Source organism: Heteronotia binoei, chromosome 3, assembly GCF_032191835.1.
Source record: "Heteronotia binoei isolate CCM8104 ecotype False Entrance Well chromosome 3, APGP_CSIRO_Hbin_v1, whole genome shotgun sequence".
NCBI classification, from domain to species: Eukaryota; Metazoa; Chordata; class Lepidosauria; order Squamata; family Gekkonidae; genus Heteronotia; species Heteronotia binoei.
This window is the reverse complement of record NC_083225.1, coordinates 171,300,781-171,322,928: the sequence shown is the minus strand read 5'-3', so window position 1 is coordinate 171,322,928 and position 22,148 is coordinate 171,300,781. Positions and strand designations below refer to the sequence as shown.

Sequence of the window (22,148 nt, the reverse complement as noted above, 5' to 3'; positions counted from 1 at the left end):
GGAAAGGAAATAAAGACTGAAGGGGGTAGATAAAGGAAGGTGGGGAGGGAGAGAAGAAAACAGTGAAAGGGGCAAAGAAGGATTTCGGAGGCTGCCATTGTGAAGGAAAGAAGAAATAGTGTGGGGAGGGGAAAATGTTCAGAGTACTCAACATCTCAGTAATTGTTTTCACCCAAAAGTTTACTTCCCACATTGCCAAAACAACAAGAACCTTAAAGAAAACACCTTTTATTTTTGTATGAGCAGCATCTTGGGGGTGGAAAAAAAAACCAGTAAGGAAAAGCTGAAGGGAGAAAGGGAGACGAGAGAGAGAGGGAGAAATAATTTTTTGTTGATCAAGGAATGTTTGTATGTTTTTTCCAGAAGTTTGGGTTTTTTAGGGGATGAAAGCTGGCAGTTCAGACAACCTGGCTCACCTTTGTTATAACATTCTGTCGATATAACAGTACAGTAGTGCCAGTTCAAAAAACTGAAGCCTTTTGTTGGGAGGGGAGAAAATAGCTACTATGTCTCAGGGAATATGGCTGCCATGTAGGTGGGAGAAATCTGAATTTTCCCAGAATACAGCCATCAAAAAAAAAAAAAAATGGAGCAAAGTGGATTGAAGAAAAATCAGAGGAAAGCCAGTGATCTCTCCCCATCTCCCATAAGATGCACAAATGCACTGTGATGCTTATGGGGAAGCAGGAAGGAAACCATTTCCCAACGTTATTGAAACCAAAGCAGATAACCCATGTGGAAATCATCAGAGGTTCTAGATGCTTTACTGTAGTGAGGCTGAGGCAGATGCTTGCCTGTCTTGAGATGCAGCTAAGCCTGTCAGCCAAAACAGCATTGAAGGGGATGCAAGACCACCCACCTATATTTTCAAGTTTTGGCCTCATTCCTTCTCATTGTTGCCCTCCCTGGGAAGATAAAACCTATGGAACAGTAAAACAGCAAACCTCAATTCATGCTATGAACACTCAAGTTAATACTTCCTTAAAGGTCTGTCAGTTCACACAACCTGGCACACCTTTGTTATAACATTCTGTCGATATAACAGTACAGTAGTGCCAGTTTAAAAAACTGAAGCCTCTTGTCGTGAGGGGGAGGAAATAGCTACTAGTGAAAGGGTGAGTGATGAAAGGGTGATTTCCCCCCCCACCCACACCCCCCCCCTTTTCATATATGGTGATCTGTATTAGTGGCTATAAATGTGGAATAGTGGATTTCTTTCTGAATTAAACAACACAAACAATAGTGTTGCAACGATAGTTTGTGTTTGTGGTTTATAATCTTGTTTTAAATTTAAAAGCATATATGAAATCTGAGATTAGTAGAGTTTTACCTATTTTAGGGGCCCAGATGAATGGGAGGGGGGGAGGGACGGTGGCTCTTGACAGCCCGGACTTTGGAGAGGGACTGTGGATTAGTGGTTGAACATCTACTTTTGCACTCCTCTGCAAGCACATCTCCCCCCTCTGCAAGCACATCTCCAGTTTTTAAAAAATCCAATAAGTGACATGAAAGATTTTTCTTAAGACACAAAGAACTTCTGCCAGTTAACATTTTTATGTTATTTATTTGAGTTCTTTATTGCCTGCCTTTTCTCACTGAGACTTATGGCGGATTACACAGAGTGAGTCAATACAATGAACAGAATCAAGGTTGTGGAACCAACCAAACATCTGAAAACAGAACTGAAGCTTAAGTATTAACATGACACATTAAATAATTAAAAATTTCTTAGTAGGAGCCTACATACAGCAAGCTGTACTCAGTATTGTAGGCCACAGTCCCTCATAATTTATCCAAGTAATTTTGTGGATCATGTTGCACAGTACAACAGTATTGCCTACATAGAAAAGCCCTTTGACCAATACTGTGGCCTGGCTTCAGAAAACTTCATGTGTGTATTTACTACACCCATGTTCCACACTGCAGCATGCTGAGCTATTGCAGCACCAGGCATCCTATCTCTATATATCAAAGGGACTGCTGGGGGAAAGAAAAGGTCCTGATGAAAAAGAATGGTGTGTCTTCATGATTGTGTGCAGGGATGGGCATGAACCTAATTTTGTCACTAACATTGCCCAGTTTGTGGGTTGTGTGATTGTGCCTGCAACAAACCTCCCATGTCATCAATGATTTTTATAGTGCTTTTTGTGGACATGTTGGTGCTGATCAATAATTGTTGAAGCAGAGGAAGGAATGGATTTCTGCAGCCCTGGAAACCGCAATAGTGGCCCTCCCAAACACTAAATAGAAGTGGCCCTTGTGGAACTTGGAGGTGTGGAGGCAACTGTGAAAGAGCCTGGGTCGGGGGGGGGGGGGGGTGGAAGGAGATGAGGGAGAGGCGGAAGAGGGGTGCAGTGCAGGAAAGAGAAGAGACGGAGATCCAAGGCTTGGGAGAAAGAGGAAGCCAATCTCCTTTGTGCAGAAGTGGTGGGAACTTCCAGGAAACTGGGCCAGGAGCAGTCAGAGGGAGTTCAGTTGTGGAGCCCTTTGAAAGAGGAGCAAAGGATGCTTTTGGGGATAATGCAGTGTGTAAAGGTGTGACTAGGCTGATTTGTTACAGGTTTAACACAGACAACTCAGCTTCATTTAAGGAAGAAAAATGTCACTTCTTCAGGGCTCTTCAAAAACAAACACAAAAATAGCTAAAACAACCACACAATTAGCAGTTAAAACAAGCCATTAAAACAGCCGCCCATAGCTTAAAAGGGAAATATCTCGAACAGCCCAGAACTTAAATGTAGACCATAAAAACACAAGAAAGGTGAATTAAAAGTACAGGGGTGTTTTAGTCTGATGCCTGAAGGACCATCAAGTAGGTCCTTCAAGGAAATAATATTCCAGAGGGCTAGGTGCCATCCTTGAAAAAGCCCTGCCTTTCATTGTCTCCTCCCTGAAATCTGCTGGGGGGCGGGGAGGCTAAAACAGGGCTTAGGAACAGGCTCTTAACCAGTGATACGAGCTATAGAGGAGAAGGTGTCCTTGAAGTGCAAGCTGTTTATAGCCTTAAAGATGGGAACCAGAACTTTGAATTGCGCTTTGAAGCAAATGGGCAGCAAGCGAAGATACTTCATTGCAGAGTTGATATGATCTCTGTACAGCTGGACTAATTAAAGTTTATAAACAATTTTCAAAGGCAATCCCTACTTGAGCCTATCGTTTCTGCCTTCTTCGCTTATACAAATGAAGGAAATGAGGTTGAAGTTGCAAGTAGTTTCCAACAGATGCTTACTAATAGCCAGGTTATGAACACGTTTGGGTTTCCCAATATTTAATGAATGGCTTTTGTGAATATGGAAAAAATTCACAGGACAATCCTGTGCAGAGTCACTCCAGTGAAAACCCGCTGAGATTGGTGTGCTCAGGCTCTTCATAGGGTTGTGCACTGTAAATTTTATAGTTACCTTAAATTTGGTTGGAATAGAATTTAGGATTTTCCAGCTAGAATTGTATGTTGTTTTCAAGGCTATTTCAGCGTGAGCTGGCATGCAAATACATGGTAAACAAGGTGTTGGTTCAGATATATGGCTTCCGGTTATTGAAGGGCTTTGGAGATAATAACCAGCATGTTGAAATTTTCCTGTTTGGAAATAGTCAACTAGTGTCAACGCACAGCTGTTGCTGCCAGAGGTGGATAGAACTTGAGCCATCGTGTCTTGTACCAGTTGGAGTTAAGCTTCTGAAACCAGTGAGGTGGGACAGAAAGTTTTCCAATGCTATATTATTTTTCCCCACATGTAAATACAGCCTTATCTATAGTTGTCAAGGCTGTTGAGCTGTAAGCTGGTCTTGTTAGATGGGCTAAACATAGGATATGAAACATGGACAAACCTTAGTGCTTCTGCATGGTGTATTTGCCCTTTTTTTGCTAAAAGTATTTAAATCGTTGATTTGAATTGAGAGAAACCCACATCACAGTCTGCAGTTGACTTCAAGAGCAACCTCACATGGCAATATTATGTGGGTTTGTGTTTTCTCCTGAAGAATTTCTCTGTGTGTGTGTGCATATGAGTATTTTCCCCCTTAAATAAAAATGGAGATGAGTTAGCTGGGACAAAAAAGGGACATGAGTGGTTCATTGGCTGCAACTACCTGCCTGGTAATGGGAGATTGCTTGGGAGTCCCCTGGAAACAAATCTAATTGAAGAACTTTTGTTTTTGAAGAACAGGGTGCAGGAGGCAGAGTTAAATTTGTGGTTTTTAAAACACGTATTGGTTAGCTTCTGGTTATTTCTTGCTGACCAAACCACAGTTTTAGTTAGTGTTCAGATAGTCTACTCCAGAAGTGCATGGCACCATTGATGAAAGAGAACAGACTTTCCGTGGCTTCTCCGCTTGGTATAGTTAAATGAAAATAGTGTGCAGATCACTGAGTAGGTCAGGCTGAGATTACACAAAAGGCTTTGAAGTTTTACAATGTTTTTTGACCTATTAACAGCTGTAGGCCTCTTTGGGGAGAGGCATTCCTTAACCCCATGTATGCCATCAAAACGTGCACTGCCAGAAGACTCAGTGTTTCATGCCTTCCATGTTGCCTTCACTGCTATATTTTGTTAAACATCAAATGCAACTTCAGGATGTTGTGATGTATTCAAAACAAAAATCCAAAGTCCTGCTATGGAGAGAGGGGTTGACGATGGCAAAGATGGAGGTGGGTCCGGAGCTCTTTCGAACCAGTGAGACACCAAGCCGGTGCCCTGCCCTGTGACTTAATGGTGTTGCTCAAGACTTTGTTTCAGAAGGGGGAGTAAGACTGCACCACACCCACATATTATGAAGGGATGAAATCACAGACTGCCTAGTAAATTTGAACCTGGCAATTCACATAGCAAACCTGTTCATTTAAATTTTCTCCTGTTCTGTTGCCCATTGTGAGTCGATTGTAACCCAAAACCAATAGCATGTAGTATAGACAGTAGATACTACATATGTGAAGTTTAATCTGGGAGAGATCAGGGGGCACCCAATACAATCCTACTGTCACATTTCCAGGCACCCCACTGGCCACAGTTCATTAGGAGCTCCCTTCTCATCCTGCAGAATGCAAACTTGGTAGAAATGTCAGCCCCAACGCCTGAAGTGGTGGGAGAGCTGGCAAGAGCACCCTGGCGCCACCTCCTGCCTCCGCGCTGTCATCTGCAGGGGTGACTGCATTCATCATCATATATTCATAAGCTTGTCTCCTCTGTTCATTTTTCTGCCAATGGAACAGCACTTTGGCAGGTGGGGGAGGGTAACTTCTGTGGGGTCCCCAAACCTTGGGCACAATTGCAGGGATTCAGCAGGCGGGAGCGTGGAAATGGGGAAAATTCTGCTCTACTGGCAGTGCTCCAGTTGGGATACATGCCATAATCATTTAGAACTGAAACCACAATCTTAGATCAAACCCACTTGCTGGGTTCAATATTGGAGTCAGACCATGGTTTGATGCTAGACTGAGAAACCTGCAGCGAGCCTGAGGCTTGCACTCCATCCTCTCCCTGTCCCCTTTTTGTTTGAAGGCAAACCACAATTTGCTGTTGCTTGAAAACCATGGTTGGTACTCCATACCGGTCTGGCAGATTGTGATTAAGCCATGGCATCTGAGAAGAGGCATTGTAATAGAAAGAACGATGTGCAATTGAAAAAATAAACAAGAAAGATATCTTCAGGTTTTTGTGTCACAAACATGGCATGAGGGCTTGGATCCAATGGGGTGTTCTCTGCAGATGGAGCATTTCTGCCCACAAAATGCAATGTTCTTGAGACTGCAGCAGGAGGAGGAAAGATGAGAAAGTTGCATTCTGTGTTTGAAAGTCCTTCTGTCCTTGGAAAAAGCTCTTTTGCATCTGAAACCATAGATGACAATTTGTACCACTGAGCAAACTGAATTTTTAAGCTCTGTTAAGCAAACAGCATAGATTTTCCTGACCTAGGACCCACCTAAGCATGTTACCTGCTGGCTTGCAAACATGTGACAGGAATTCATGCGATAGGGAAGGAGAGAGCTAGATTGCTGACCTCACTGCTGTCATGGCCAGGACTTTGGGTGGAAGACCTGAAGAACAAGAGAAGGGAAACACAAGCCAGGCAACAGGAGGTGCTTTAGTGAGGAACAAGCCAAGGACCAGAGTTATGGAGGAGCTTTTGACCCAGCAGGAGGGGGGGTCTGCTACCCATCTGAGGGTCCTGACTATGGGTTGAAGACTTCAGGCATAGATTGTAATTTTCCTTCTCCTATACTAATAATTTTCTGCCTTATAACTCCTTTTCCTTGCTTCAGGGATGTTCGAGACACTTAGGCTTCCAATAAGTGATTTTGCTTTATAGCTCACTAATGGGGAGAGAGAATGAGTGAGACTGAAACGGACATTTTTAATTTCACAGTTGCTTCCCTAATTAAATTAAACTTTCTGGTGCACAAAGCATGCAGGCTGCATGCTCGCAGACTGTGACTCCTGCAGCTCGCATGCTTTTTCTGATGGAAAGCTTCTCTTTAATTGCAAACATATATTGAATTAAAATAGTAGTAAGCAACCAGTAGTAAGCAGTGGATATGAATTCTTGGTCGGGAAGTGTATGAAATACAGGACTGAAACTTTATTCAACCAATGATCATTCCTAGTGATTTCTTTTCAGAACAGAGATTTAAATGATCATTAATTTACATCAGTTTACCATGTGCAGCACAGTGAGTGTCTGAATGAGAAGGGCAAAAATGGAACAGGCTCCTGAATTATGAAAGGCTGCTTTGCCCGACCACCTGGAGGCAGTTTGTACCTTTTGAGTGGGCTGATATTATGCATATCAAATGGCTGCCTTCCCACCATCACATGAAGTGCTACCAAAATAACGGCATGGGGGCGGGGATGCTGCATAGCTGCAATGTACGCTTGTTGGCTGTGGGTAAGGGGGATGGGGAGGAAGGGTGAGGGAGGGAGACGGACAGCTTCTTGTCCCAGGCAAGAGCTGGTGAGCTGCAAAGTTGGACCATGTGTCGGTTATCTGAAATGAGATCTGAAAGGAAGGTTTTGTTTTGCTCCTTTCCCATGCAGTTGCTCTCCGTCCTGCTCGTATTATCTCCCCCCCCCCCTCCCCTGACTTGTCAGAGCCAGTAAAAGGGCTCTGGAATAAAGAGCTAGAGCAAAGGTCACAAGCTGGAAGCATCATCTCCCTTCTGGAAACAAACTCCATTTGCTGTAAATAAAGGCGGCCTCTCTGTAAAGGGGATGTAACTTCTTGCCTTAAGCTTTCTGCCATTTCCTAAGACACTAGTGGCAGCATCAGTTAAGCTCCAGAAGTCTTAACTATTCCAAAGAGATGCATACAGCGGGTGGTTTTTTCTCTCTCTTTTAATTGCATCGTTTCCCTTTTGGGGCCCACTGTGTATGCCTAGCCCAGACAAGCTTGAGTACATGCCAGATTTTTTTTGGGGGGGGGGGAGAGGGGTGCTTGGACTTTTTAATCTGTTCCAGGCCTTTTCACTCAGGAGTTCTAACAGGATGGGGGTGGGTAGGGAGAGAGAGCTCTGGCATGTGGGCTTCTCTGGTCTGGTGGAAATGAAGACTGGCTTCTGCCGGACAGGGAGAGTTAGCAGAAGTTATGGGCAATGAAAGAGTTACGCTTGCAACCCTTTCTCTTATCTGAACATCTTCTCCCCACTGCCTCAGTAGTTTATACAACAAACGGAAATTCAGTTATCCGGATAAGGGGAAGAAAGTGTTAATAGAGGCTGTTGTCTGCCAGTGTGCAGTTTGAGCCCCATTAAGACCAGAAGAGAGACGCAGACTGGGCCCATGGGGGTCACAATCCGCCAGAACATTGTACTGCATAATCCCCACTGAAACAAATTATCTTGAGCAGCTCCTCTAAATTTGGGGTGAGCAGGGCTTTTTTTTTTTTTTTTTTTTTTGAGCAGGAATGTACAGCATTGCAGTTCCGGGTGGTTTGGTGTCAGGGTGTGTGGCCTAATATGCAAATGAGTCCCTGCTGAAAAACCCTGTGCTAAAAATGGTGATGCCAGGGTGTGTGACCTATTATGCAAATGAGTTCCTGCTGGGCTTTTACTACAAAAAAAGCCCTGGGGGTGAGTATGCATGCGTAGTACAAGTTGTGCTTTGCGCTAATTGTGGGGAGGGGGGATTAGGTCGTGCTGCCTCTTCGATGCTGAATTTAAAACCCCAAAAGTTCTTTGTGCTGGTTTTGCTTTAGCTCATCCACGTATTCAAGGAATCTGCATTACAGTAACCTTTTAAAAAAAGGTGATTCAGAAACTTTGGTGTAGTGGTTAAGTGGGCAGACTCTTATCTGGGAGAACTGGGTTTGATTCCCACTCCTCCACTTGCACCTGGTAGCATGGCCTTGGGTCAGCCATAGCTCTGGCAGAGGTTGTCCTTGAAAGGGCAGCTGCTGTGAGAGCCCTTTCCAGCCCCACCCACCTCACAGGGTGTCTGTTGTGGGGGAGGAAGGTAAAGGAGATTGTGAGCCGCTCTGAGACTCTTCGGAGTGGAGGGCAGGATATAAATCCAATATCTTCTTCTTCTTCCAACAATTTAGAACAGTTTAAAATCTAGTTTGATCCCAAGGACTTTTGGCTGTCCTTTTAGCACAGTTCCTGTCTTAAGACTAATAGCAATGGCCTGAGATGAGTCCATTTTTGAAAAATTGAAGATTAAGATAAATGTGAAGGAACAGGCTCACAAACCCTGTTTCCTCATGGTTCCAGAAGATCAGAAAACCCTGTGTTCATCCCAAGTCATTGTTCAGTATTGTCTGCCCCTTTTCCTGCAATCTTTGAGGGATTCCAAAATCAAACTGGGTAGTAGCTGCTGCCCCCTGAAAATTGGAGTATCTTCTGCTAGGCAGATTTGCACATCTTATTTATTTATATTTTAAATTGGATTTTTACTCGTACTTATGTTGCCATTTAAAGACTCTGCCTAGTTGCTACATTTCCCACTTTGCACCTACAAGCTACTGCAGCGGGTGTTCAGTTGCACGCCCAAACTGTCATGCTCGAGATGGCAGGCTTTCTCACTGCACCTCCCTGTGACAGCATTTCAGGTAGCAAGATATCAGTCTTAAGAACATAAGAGAAGCCATGTTGGATCAGGCCAGTGGCCCATCCAGTCCAACACTCTGTGTCACACAGTGGCCAAAAAAAAAAAAAGAGGTTCAGAAGTGGGGTTAGAAGCCCTTCCACTTTGCCCCCCCCCCAGCACACCGATTGACCTCTGCTCCATATGTTTATCCAAACCCCTATTGAAGCTGGCTATGTTTGTAGCCACCACCATGTCCTGTGGCAGTGAATTCCACATGCTAATCTCCCTTTGGGTGAAGAAGTACTTCAAGCTGAATAGAAGTAAAGAGAGTACACATAGTCTGTTCAAGCAGTGGTACAAAGAAAAGGTGAATACAGGCATTCCTTTCACCATGAACTCTGCTTATTCTAATGATGTTGGTGCTAGGATAGGCTTGTGTATCTCTTCATAAAGGTGTAGTCCAAGGGAGGCCAAACTGCATTTAAAGCTTGCTTGCTTGCTTGCTTGCTTGCTTGCTTGCTTGCTTCCTTCCTTCCTTCCTTCCTTCCTTCCTTCCTTCCTTCCTTCCTTCCTTCCTTCCTTCCTTCCTTCTTTCCTTCCTTCCTCTGATGTACATGTATTGCGGGTCTCAAACATCCGACATTTATTTTATGTGGCTGTTACATTAAGACGAAGAAGATGATATTGGATTTATTGGACTTAAGCGAGTTTGGCTACTCCTGGTGTAGTCGTTCATAGCTTCAGCCCATCCAAAAAAAATAATTAGATGGAGAAGAGCTTCTTTCTCATGCCCTGATCATTTATAGTTTCTTCTCTGAGAGTCGATTCTGTTGTGGGATCTTCCTGATCAGTATATAATTACTATATAGCCATTTGACTAAATCTGTGTCCCTTGAGGTGTGACTTCCTTGCAAAGTATGACGTGGTAGCCCTTTTCTACTTCAGCCTGAGCCATTATCTACAAGCACTACTCTGTTCTTGGGGCTTGACGGTTCATCCCTTGGCCCCATACTTTCTGCCAGTTATAAGTCACAACTTCCGAAAATAGTGTAGCCCAAAGATTGAATTCTAAGGTTGGAGGAAGGCTTTTCATTCATCTTTTTTAAAAAATATCCTTAATCCTGTTTCCCAGAAGGTCTACAGTGATGACATTGGTTTAAGAATATAACAAAATAAGTCATTGAGTAGCATGGGCTTCATTGTACAAAGAAGCAGCATGTATTGCATCTTGGCTGTTCTGGGTTTCCCCTTTCTTGCTAGCTAGTGGGATCAAGATTTTACCCTCATCTTCTCTAACGCTCTCACAGTACTGAAATATGCTGTGCTTTAGATGCTGACTGAACAAGGTCCATCGGAATGCCTAATACCACCTATTTATGGACCACTTTGACCCACTTTCTATGATAGACGTTGACAAACCTCTGGGAATCAATGAAGACCAATACTTGTGCCCTGAATCTTTGCCCACTCTGGCTTCTGAAATCATGTAAAGACTATATCACCATATCCTTATTTATTTATTTATTTATTTATTTGTTTGTTTATTTTATGACTTATATCCCGCCCTTCCCAACAAGTGGCTCAGGGCGGCTCACAACACAAGAATCTGACATAAATACATTTTAAGCATAAAAACATTTAAATTTTAAACATTAAACCATTTAAAACATTAAACCATTTAAAATATTTAGAACATTGGGGATAGCAGACATCTAACGTAATTACGCTCAGTATCTTGTATCAGCTAATCATGGGCCAGCCGGAAGAGGGTTGTCTTACAGGCCCTGCGGAACTGGGCGAGGTCCCGCAGGGCCCTCACCTCTTCCAGCAGCTGGTTCCACCAGGAGGGGGCCGTAATAGAAAAGGCCCGGTCCCTTGTAGATTTTAAGCGGGCTTCCTTTGGCCCGGGGATAACGAGGAGATTTTGAGTTCCTGATCTCAGTACTCTCTGGGGAACATGTGGGGAGAGACGGTCCTTCAGGTAGGCAGGTCCTAGGCCATATAGGGCTTTAAAGGTAATGACCAGCACCTTGTACCGGACTCGGTAAGCTATCGGCAGCCAGTGCAGATCCCGGAGTCCCAGCCGGATGTGCTCCCTTTTTGGGAGCCCTAGCAACAGCCGGGCCGCGGCATTCTGCACCAGCTGCAGCTTTCGGATTCGGCACAAAGGCAGCCCCATGTAGAGAGCATTACAGTAGTCCAACCTCGAGGTGACCGTGGCATGGATCACTGTTGCTAGATCGTCACGTTCCAGGAAGGGGGCCAACTGCCTTGCCCGCCTAAGATGAAAGAATGCGGACTTGGCAGTGGCTGCTATCTGAGCCTCCATCGTTAAGGAGGACTCCAATAGTACCCCCAGGCTCTTGACCTTGTCCGCCGCTATCAGCGGCGCACCCTCAAAAGCTGGTAGGGGGATTTCCCTCCCTGGGTCCCGACGACCCAAGCAAAGGACCTCTGTCTTCGCCGGATTTAGCTTCAGCCCGCTCAGCCTGAGCCACCCAGCCACTTCCTGTAATGCCCGGTCTAGATAGAGCTGGGTGTCATCAGCATACTGGTGGCAACCCAGCCCATACCCTCGAGCAATCTGGGCAAGGGGACGCATATAGATGTTAAATAACATCAGGGAGAGAACCGCCCCCTGAGGCACTCCGCAATCAAGCGTTCGCCTTTGGGATAGCTCACCCCCAATTGCGACCCTTTGTCCCCGACCTTCGAGGAAAGAGGAGAGCCACTGTAAAGCCAACCCCTGAATCCCCGCATCGGCGAGGCGGCAGGTCAGTAACCGATGGTCGACCGTGTCGAATGCAGTCGACAGGTCCAACAGCATCAGCACCGCCGAGCCGCCCCGATCCAGATGCCGTTGGAGGTCATCCACCAGGGCGACCAGCACCGTCTCCGTCCCATGACCGGGGCGAAAGCCGGACTGGAGTGGGTCGAGGACGGAAGCATCCTCCAGGAAAGTCTGTAACTGCATCGCCACTGCCCTCTCGATAAGCTTGCCCAAGAAGGGCAAGTTTGAGACCGGCCGGTAGTGCGCCAATTGGGCCGGGTCTAAAGTTGGTTTTTTCAAGAGGGGGCGGACCACTGCCTCTTTGAGTGGCGTTGGAAAATGCCCTTCCATCAGGGATCTATTTATGATATCCCGTATAGGATATCTAAGCTCCCTCTGGCAAGATTTAATAAGCCAGGAGGGGCAAGGGTCCAGATTACAGGTTGTTGGGCGTGCAGATAAGAGAATCCTGTCAACTTCCTCCAGGCTGAGAGGGCCGAAGCCATCCAGAACACAGTCTGAAGACAGGCCCGAAGCCTCGGTTTCACTAACTGTCTCAAATATGGCCGGGGGGTCGGGGCGGAGTGACGCGATCTTGTCCGCAAAGAATTTCGCAAAAGCCTCACAGCCAATCTCCAATTCAATAGAATTTGGTCTGCCTTGTGGCAGTGTCGTAAGGTTCCAAATTATATCAAACAATTATATCAAACAACTTAGTGTCTATTACAAATCAATCACTAAGGACACCTTCCCTTGACCACTCAAAAAGGTAGTTATCTGTCCAGTGCTTTTTTTTTTTTTTAATCCCTATAGAAAAATAATGCAGGCAATTATTGCCCTGTCTCTAAACTGCCTTTCCTAGGAAAGTGTCTGAGAGAGAAGTAACAGACCAGCTTCAGGTCTTCTTGCATAACTCCTCTGTTAAAGTCTGCTTTCAGACCGTGATGGGATGGAGATGACTTTGTTGACTTTAGTTAAAGACCACCATTTACAGGTAGACAAAGATCAGGTTTCCTTGTTGCTCCTCTTGGGTTTATCTGCACAGTGGATCACGTTGGGGCTCCTGGAGGCAGAAGTAGGCCTCAGGGGTTATAATTTAGACTGGTTCAGGTATTTTCTCATGGACCACGCCTAAAAAATTGCCCTTGGATTCCAGTTATCATCAGTTTAGGACCTATCTGTGGGAGTCACACAGGGTGCAATCCTCCCCGCCACTATGCTGTTAAATCTTTATGTAAAGCCCTAAAGCCAAATCCTTCATATCTTTGGGTGCTGGCTGTCATCAATATGCTGATGATACACAACCTATATATATTGTTATCCAAATCTCCTGATGATAAAGGGGAGAGAGCCTTTCCATCATTGCATTAAACGTGCATGCTTCTTGGTGTCCGACCCATGCATGGAATGTGACTGCTAAAAAGGCTTATTGTAAGAGAGAGAATATAAATCTTTTTGCTTGCATGTTTGATATTCCGAGAGCATATCCTTCAGTGACTAGGTTGGCAGCCAAAGAAAGGAGTTGCATGAGGCTTCAGTTCTTAACAGTGCCATCCTAAGCAGTGTTGCTGGTGGTGGGAAGTGCCATCAAGTTGCAGCTGATTTATGGCAACCTCATAGGGTTTTCAAGGCAAAAGACTTTGTCACCTGCCTCTGTGTAGCAATCCTGGACTCCCTGAGTGGTCTCCCATCCAACTAAGGTGGTCTCCCTGGGTGGTCTCCCAAGGGTTGACTCTGCTTAGCTTCCAACATCTGATGAGCTCTGGCTAGCTTGGGCCATCACCCTTTTGGGAAGGGATGGTGGCTCAGTGGTAGGGCATCTGCTTGGTAAGTAGAAGGTCCCAGGTTCAATTGCTGGCATCTCCAAATAGAAAGGGTCCAGGCAAATAGGTGTGAAAAACCTCAGCTTGAGACCCTGGAGAGCCAGTTTGAGTAGACAATACTGACGTTGATGGACTGAGGGTCTGATTGAGTATAAGGCAGCTTCATATGTTCATATATGTTCATATGTTCCAAGTCTCTTGAGGGCAGTGGACTTAGAATGATGCCACTCTACTTAGGATGACAAAGTGAGTCTTCTACTATAGACTTGTAAGAGTTCCATAGCATGAAATCAGGGAATTATGTTCTAGCTCGTTTTTATCCCACCTTTCCTCCCAGTTTAAATTGTTAAAGGAAAAGGTACTAAAAATATATGAAAACTGGGACTTTTCAAGTACTGGTGTATCATTTGATACCTTGGTGAAACACAGTAAGTGCTGTCTATATAGATGAGAGAGGAGGCTAATGCTGACCTGAATATTTTTGCATGCAATTCAGCACCTTGGCTTTCATCTACTGTAGAGAGCATGATGCTGGCCAGTATGTGTGCAAAATATGAATAATGAATGGTTAAATCTTTCTCCAAAAAAGGAATTGCTGATAACTTCCAGAAGTGAAAGATGGAGACTTCTGCATTCTACTAGCAGGAGCACAATCTATTATGTGAAATTAGCATCGTTCCAGATGTGCAATTTGGAGTGCATTTTTAAACACAGAGAGCTTTGATCATAGATGCATGATTTATGTTGTAGTGTTAGAACAGTGAGTATCGATCTTGGAAACAGTATCCAAGTTTTCTTGACACACCGTTTGTACTGCCCTGCTTTATAGAGCTGCGCTGTGTGTTCTGCAGCCAGATTTTAAAATACCAGGAGATTTTCCAGAGGGCACTTTCTTTGTGGGGTACGGTTGAAGGATGGAAGTATCCAGGAACTGAAAATCTACTCTGAAAGACAAAAGTGTTTTCTGGCTGTGAATCATGGTTGTCATGTATTGCTCCGACTGAGAGCTCCCTTTCCCCAACATCCAGGTGCCATCAATTAGCGTGGCCATCGGAGGGAGGCCAGGGCAATCCGATGTATTTCTTGACTGTGCATAGAGCTGAGGATCCCTTCTTCAAGCAACAATTGTATTCAGTTTAAATATTGGACACAAGAAGGGGCCTTATAATAGTATGACCATTGGTCTTTTCAAGTCAATATTGTCTGCAGAGACTGGCGCAGGCTTTCCAGTAAAGGTCCTTTACATCATCATCTATGCCAGGGGTGGGGAACAGTGGCTCTCCAGATGTTTTTTGCCTACAACTCCCATCAGCCCCAGCCAGCATGGCCAATGGCTGGGGCTGATGGGAGTTGTAGGCAAAAAACATCTGGAGAGCCACTGTTCCCCACCCCTGATCCATGCAATTCTTTTAACTATAGATACTGGGGATTGAACCTGAGGGCTTGTGCATGCCAAACAGATACTCTACCACTGAGTCACCACCTCTTCCTGCTATTTTTTAAAAATTCCTGTGAGTCACTTTGGGAACCAGTTGTTTTTTTCCTCAAAAAGTGAATAAAAAAATAAAATAGTGCTGTTGGGTTTAATTGCATGTATACATTGATTTGCCTGTAAAGAGAGTCCGAGTGGCAGTATTTTCTTGATTATCATTTGAAATGGATAGTCATAATTTTTTTTGGGGGGGGGGGGGGGAGACAAGCATTGCAGGTTTCAGCTCAATCAACGATCAGTCACAGTTGTTCTTGAACATTATTTTTGCCCTCAAGAATGAATTCTGAACAATGTCAGTGGAAATGTTCGTAATACTTTTATTGTAACTGAAATGTGCTGATTAAAAGTTTCTGTTTCAGCATGGTGCCCCAACTTTGAACAGTTTCTGTTATACTTCCCTTGTGGAGAATACAAGGCAACCAGTTCTTAAGTGAATGATGGGTACAGTGGTGGCTTTATGTAAAAGGAAAGCAAAAATGCCAGGGACCTGCCTACGTTTGCTCCCCAAGTATCAGATGTTTTATTAATTGCATTTCCCAGCCTTGCACTGCTGAAGACTTGAATTTCTTGTAGCACTTTTAAATATATAAATATAGTGAAAACACCATTTGCAGGAAAAGGTAGTCACTTTGGGAACCAGTTGTTTTGATATCTCGTCTGCTTATCATAAGCTGCTTAGAGTTCTTGATCCAATTATGTTTTGTAGTGGTATATTTGTTTATTTCATGTATATACTGCCTTTCACCCCAGTGGGGACTCAAAACGGTGTACAATCCTCTCCTCCATTTTGTCCTCACAACAGCCCTGTGAGGTGGGTTTGGCTGAGAGGTTGTGACTGACCTGAGATCATCCAGCCAGTTTCCATGGCAGAATGGGGATTCAAACCTGGCTTTTCCAGATCCTACTTGGACATTCCAACCATTACACCACATTGGGTCGATGTAGTCTTGGGGGAGGGGGCTGTATCACATGATTTCTCAACATGTAGATTGTCTAAAGCCTTACCTGGGTAGCCAGGTTTGTCTGATTTCATGACATCTCAGAAGCTAAACAGGGTCATCCCTGGTGAGTATTAGGATGGGGGACTGCCAAGGAATATCAGGGTCGCTTTGCAGAGGCAAGCAATGACAAACCACCTTTGCAACCACCACTCTTGCCTTGAAAACCCTACAGGGGCACCATAAGTTAGCTGCGACTTGGTGAAGTCTGATTCTTGAAGCTGCAGTGGTCTCTGCAGATTGATTTTGGTTTTCCAGCCTAACCCATCTCTGAGACAAGGGAGAGGAAGTGAATACTTGGTTCTTTGTCTAATAAACTGAGCTGATAATCTTGTTTATGACTTAACTGCTTACAGACCTCAGTACGCGATTGCTTTCTGGTCTTGGGGGAGGGGGCTTAAATACTTGATCATTTTCTTTTTATAGAAAAGTGCTAAAGGTGCCTAGGGTTGCGGACTGGAGATCTGGAATTGCACCTGAGCTTCAGACTACATAAATACCTTATTTATTTATTTAAAGCATTTATTCCACTTCTCTTGGAAAAAATGGCTGCTTTGGAAAGTGGACTGCATGGCATTTATACCCTACCATGGCTCCTCCCTTCCCCTAAACCCCACTCTCCCAGGCTTTAGCCACAAATCTCCAGGTAATTCTAAACCCAGATCTGGCAACCCTATCTTAAGTACATACCTATAGTTTGGTTCTGAGTGATTAAAGGTAAAGGTAGTTCCCTATGCAAGCACCAAGTCATTACTGATCCATGGGGTGAGTGAGTAGGCCACTCTCAAAACACGGGGTGCGCTGCAGCTAACGTGCAACTATACAGTAGAAAATTGATTAGACAGCACTATGTTTTAAAATATGCTGTCTACATCAAAATAAAATAATTGTTTAGTGGTTGCAAGAAGTATAAATGTAAAGGGTTTGGGGGTTTTCTTTGTTATGTAGTACAATTCCCCTCCCCCCCCCATTCTAAATCCCTCCTTCCTCCTAAATCCCTCTCTTTCCTTTCCCAAAACAAAGAGTTATTTGTCCCTAGTCTGCCTGTGAGGTCTTTTGCTACTTGCCCTGCATGTGGGTGTAGAGCCCCATATTAAATGCTTCCCTGATACCCATGAAAGTTAGGAACAGAAAACTGGTAAATCCTGGCTCTAGTGGATAAAGGCAGTTATTTTGCCTTTATTTTCTTCTTGGTTCAGGCAGAGCAAAGCATTTAAAGATCATCAAGAAGCCTCCTTTTTAAAAAGAGCAAGCATTGAAGGTTTATAACAGTGTGCATGTGAAAGTTGCAAAGCTTAAAAAGTTGCTTGTACCAGTTCGCTGTATCCTGCTCCTCGATTAGTCATGGCTCCCCACCCTTTCCTCTCAACAGCTTTAAGAATTAAATGAAGTCTGTTTCTTGCCCGTTTGAATGCAAGGTTTTATAGTGCAAACAAATGCATTTTCCCAGACGTCTCTAGCTGTCCTTTAAGAGTTTGCAATAGTATGGGGAAAGCCCTTGATTTTACTTGTGCTGCCATTTCAGATCGAAAGTTGAAAGTCTCTCACGCATCTGATTGGGGGCGGGGGGGAGGCATATTCTCTTGTGCATTTTTAAAGTGCTCCCTTTTAATGCTTTAAATCTAGTTAACATTTCTTGATTTCCTAACTGTCACTTCCCATATGCTTTTTAAGGAAGCCTTCAAAATTGTCATCAGAATAGCACCTTCTCTTGTTTTGGATGTGCAGGAAAATTTTCCCCCAGAATAAAACTTCTCATTGGTCTTAAAGGTGCCACTGGAGTCTGGGCTCAAATTTTGTTTTGCAGACGAAGTGAGCTCTGAGGCCAAGAAGCTCTCTTGGGCCACTCCCTTTGCTTCCATTTATCTTTTGGTAGGAGATTTTCCTGGAGGAGTTGTGCTCATAAATGTTAATCTTAGTGCATTTTGAAGCTGGCTGGAAATAGGCTCAGGGAATTGAAAGTGTTTGGTTATTTTTTGCCACCCAGCTATAAATATCCCCTGGGTTTGATCTACAGCCCAGTGGGGCTGGCTGATACTGGTCTATTTACAACTGAAATGGAAACTGGCACTAAGTTCAATACGAGCCTATATTTATCATAAATGTATTTTATTTTTGTGACTCTGGAGTGGCATAGTTGGCTAAACTGTGTAATTGGGAGAGCAGATTTGCCATCCAAGGTCTTCCTTAGTTTAAACAGACTTCAAGAAGTCATAGCAGGAGCTGTTCTCTCAAGTGTCCTGTTCTCTTCTCCATCTGGGTCATTTTTGTTTTCACTGTTTTCACTTGGTTCATTGGCACCTCTTTATTACAGAGAGGCGACCATCATCAGCAAGGCAGAGCAAGCTTATCACAAAAACATTAAAACACTTTTAAAATAACAATATGCACGGTGGCCATGATTTGATGAGTGGGTGATAGGGTTGCCAGCCTCCAGGTGGGGCCTGGAGATCGCCTGCTTCTACAGCTGATCTCCAGCTGGCAGAGATCAGCTTCCTTAGAGAAAATGGCTGCTTAGAAGGGTGAACTCTATGGCATTGTACCATGAAGCTCCTCCCCTCCCCCAACCCCACCCTCTCCTGACTCCATCCCAAAGTCTCCAGGTATTTTCCAACACAGGCCTGGCAACCCTAGGCTTTAGAATTGTACAGACCCATATTGTCTCACTCCTTCTACAGCAGTGGCGCCCAACCTTTTTGGCAACAGGGACCGGTTTCATGGAAGACAATTTTTCCACGGACTGGTGGAGGGGCAGCCCTAGAGGTTTTACCATCCCAGGCTGCCACCCTGCCCATGCCCCATCCCTGCGCCCCATGGGGGTCTTTAAATGGGAGACTGGGGCTGCTTTTGCCGCCTCCCTGCTAAGTGGCAAAAGGCCAGTCTGCATCTTCCTCCCATTTAAAGACCCCCCACCCAAGGCTGCGCCGCCTCTTTCATCTGCCCGGGTTCTGGGTGGGTGGGGGCTGTGTGGCTCCTCTGCCTTGCTCCGTGGCGCGGTTGCTAGCAGACCACAGACTGGTACTGGTCTGCAGCCTGAAGGGTGGGGACCCCTGTTCTACAGCATTAGAAACTTTTCATTAATTCCCCACTCTCCGAAACACACCCCGGTTTCAAAAGTGACATGGAAAAGAGTGTGTGGGCTGTAGTCCTGACTCCTGGGACCTGCTTTTGCAGATCATGATCTCTATTACGTAGCAAAAGATTTCAGCACTTGGTTACCCCCTGTTTAGTTAACCTACTGAGTTCCATGCATGGTGGTGAAGCAACACAAACAGAAGCCAAGATGAGGGAAGGTATTTGTGAGTTTCCTGCATTGTGCAGGGGACTAGATGACTCTGGAGGTCCCTTCCAACTCTTATGAGTCATAGAATTCTTCTGTTTCCTAGCTCACAAGCCTTCAGTGAAGGTTCCTTTTCGTTTCTTACGGGTCCTGCAACCTCTGCGAAGGACTTAGGTCTTCCAAGCCTTATTACCACACGGCACAGTTCCAATAGGAACTTGCTCCCAACTTTTATTTCACACATTTAGCTGCCTTTATTTCTGCTTCTCTTGATGGCAGACAGCATTTCACGCTGATTGAAAAGTGGCAAAATAAAATAAAATAGATATCCCAGGCTAGCCAGATTTTATCAGATCTCAGAAGCTAAGTAGGATTGGCCCTGGCTACTTTTTAGATGAAAGACCACCAAGGAATACCAAGGTTGCTACACAGAGGCAGACCCTGGCAAACCACCTCTGAATGTCTCTTGCTGTTCACTGTAAGTTGGCTGCAGCTTAACAGCATTTTCCTCCAGGGCTGTAGTGTCACGCTAAACCATCTTAACTGACCAAGGGAGCATTGACTCTCTAAAACTTGTACCCAGAAAATTTTGTTGGTGCAACTGGACTCAAATCTAAACTAAGTTACACCATAAGGGCTTAGAAGGCAGTAATTTTGTTCAGCATTATACTGATCTATAGCCAGCACTCTTACGTGTAGTGGTTTGTGGAAACAACACCAATGCTGTCTTCTTTTTGGATGTCTGCCTTGGATCTGGATTTGAAGTGTGCCATAGAATATAGCTTTCCAAACTATTGCTGAGTGGCTTTAACACCCCCTGCATGTTTGTCTCCCCAGCTATGAGCCAGAGAATCAGCCAAAGCGCTCCAATGAAGCAGCCACCTCCATTAGCCCCTCAGAGCCCACCTGGTGGTGTGCTGGGAAGTGGCAGCTCCAATCAGCAGCAACAGATGAGGCTACAGCAGCTGCAGGTGGAAAAAGAGAGGCTGCGACTGAAACACCAAGAACTGCTGCGGCAGGTGAGGCCACAGGTTAGAAACACACTTCCACTCTAATATTCTGTTGTGTGTGCATGTATATAGCGTGCTTGTTGGCTTGTGCTGCCTTCTAGCATCGACAGTTTGGAGGGGAGGATGAAGCATCCTCTTCAGGAAGATTTCGCCTTGTCTGTTCTAAAGAACTCTCGCCTCCTTCCCTCCCTCCCTGCTAAGTTTCCCATGCAAGCAGGGCTGACACCACTGCGAGTGCATCTCGGGGCCGTAACCTTTTCAGATTACTTGATGCAGTCTCTGGCACAGAGGCTGGTTCCCAGCACTGATGTGCTTTGCTGTCATTTCAAACATAATTTTTCAGTTCTGCCACACGGGCATGATGTCAAGTCCAAGAGATGCCAGGCTGCTTCTCAAAAATATTAAGGCTCTACATGGATGCAGACGGCCAGCTTTTCTGTTCATGAAGTTGGAAGAACTTGTAACCTGGTTTTAGTTTTTTGTGTGTGCTTGCTTGGAGTCTTTTGCTTATTTGTAGCCATTTTCCAGGCAGTGCATAAACAAGCAGTGCCTTTCAGTAACATACTTATTATGGACACGGTGAAACAGACCAAAAAACTTCAGGTACTCCAGCAGCCCTTTTCTCCTCAGCAGCCAGCATTGATGCTTCTGAAAGCTCATCAGGTGGGCATGAAGAAAGCGACTTTATCCATTTTGTCTCCAACATTTGGCATTCAGAGATGCGCTGCCTCCGTTGAGCCATTTCTCTTTTTATGATTGTATCCGGTCTTCCTTGAAATGCCACTTCATGCCATCTTATGATGTTGAATCCTCCTGGTTTTTTTTACATGTTTTTTATTTATTTGGTTAATTTATATTCCGCCCTTTCCCATGTTGTAACTTGGAAAAGTCCAACTTGGTACATGAGTATTTGTAACTGCGGATTTCCTCCAGTTGGGCATCCTGGACATACATTGGACAACATCCGTTTGTTTTACAAGCCACCTAACAGCAATAAATATTATTCTGCTTTCTCATAAATGTGTCATTCCAGCATTTTGCCTAGTCTGTGGTTGGCTTGACTTGGAGAAGGAATCTAAGAGGACAGAGTGCATGTGAATGTAGTATAATTATATACATCCATCCCACTATAACCAGCTTGTCTGCTTGATCTAGGTGAAGGGAAAATGGGGACGGGGGGGGGGGTCATCCATTTTAGAGCAACGTTTATGCTGTTTGCAAGTAATTCGTAAGAGCATAGCTGTCTTAAAAACAAGCTGTATTAGCAGGCTTTTGGCTTGGCTTTAATGAACACTTAAATGTTTTAATAATTTTCCTTAATGGTGCAAATATTGGTTATGATTTTGCTGCTTTTGCTTTTTTAAACCTACAAGCATACATAACCCTGGAAGCATGAATTCAAGAAACAGCAAGGCTTACTTTCTAGAACTGTTGCTCTTCGTCCGTGCTTCTAGATCTCTTGCTAATTACATTGATTAGCTCCTAGTTTTCAAATGTCTGGCATCAGCGCTTTATCAAGGTTATGAGGCGTCTCAGCATCCTAACTTCTCTTTGAGGGAATCCTTTTAAGAATCTCTTCTCTCCCCCCCCCCCCCCTTTTTGGGTGATGGATCCATTTTTGTGCTCGTGGAAATCTTTTCCTTGGGCTTTCTTCCCCTTCATCACCTCTCGCTTTTTCTGCTCTTATCCTGGAGGCTCTAGCTCTGGAGGCATATTTTTAGGTGTAACTCTACCTTGGTGTATACTGGATTATCCTTG

The 22,148-nt window shown here is 44.6% G+C and overlaps 1 protein-coding gene across 8 annotated transcripts in view; it reads left to right on the top strand.

Annotated features, from left to right (window-relative positions):
• YAP1 (Yes1 associated transcriptional regulator) overlaps positions 1-22,148 on the top strand; it is a 130,395-nt gene that overhangs the window by 82,679 nt on the left and 25,568 nt on the right. For 4 of the 8 annotated variants that reach the window (XM_060234900.1, XM_060234898.1, XM_060234896.1 and 1 more), the window contains one exon: positions 20,218-20,399. In XM_060234900.1, the coding sequence (XP_060090883.1) occupies positions 20,218-20,399 (182 nt within the window). Of the gene's footprint in view, positions 1-20,217; positions 20,412-22,148 lie in introns of all 8 variants that reach the window. The other 4 variants (XM_060234899.1, XM_060234897.1, XM_060234895.1 and 1 more) reach the window with 1 other exon arrangement.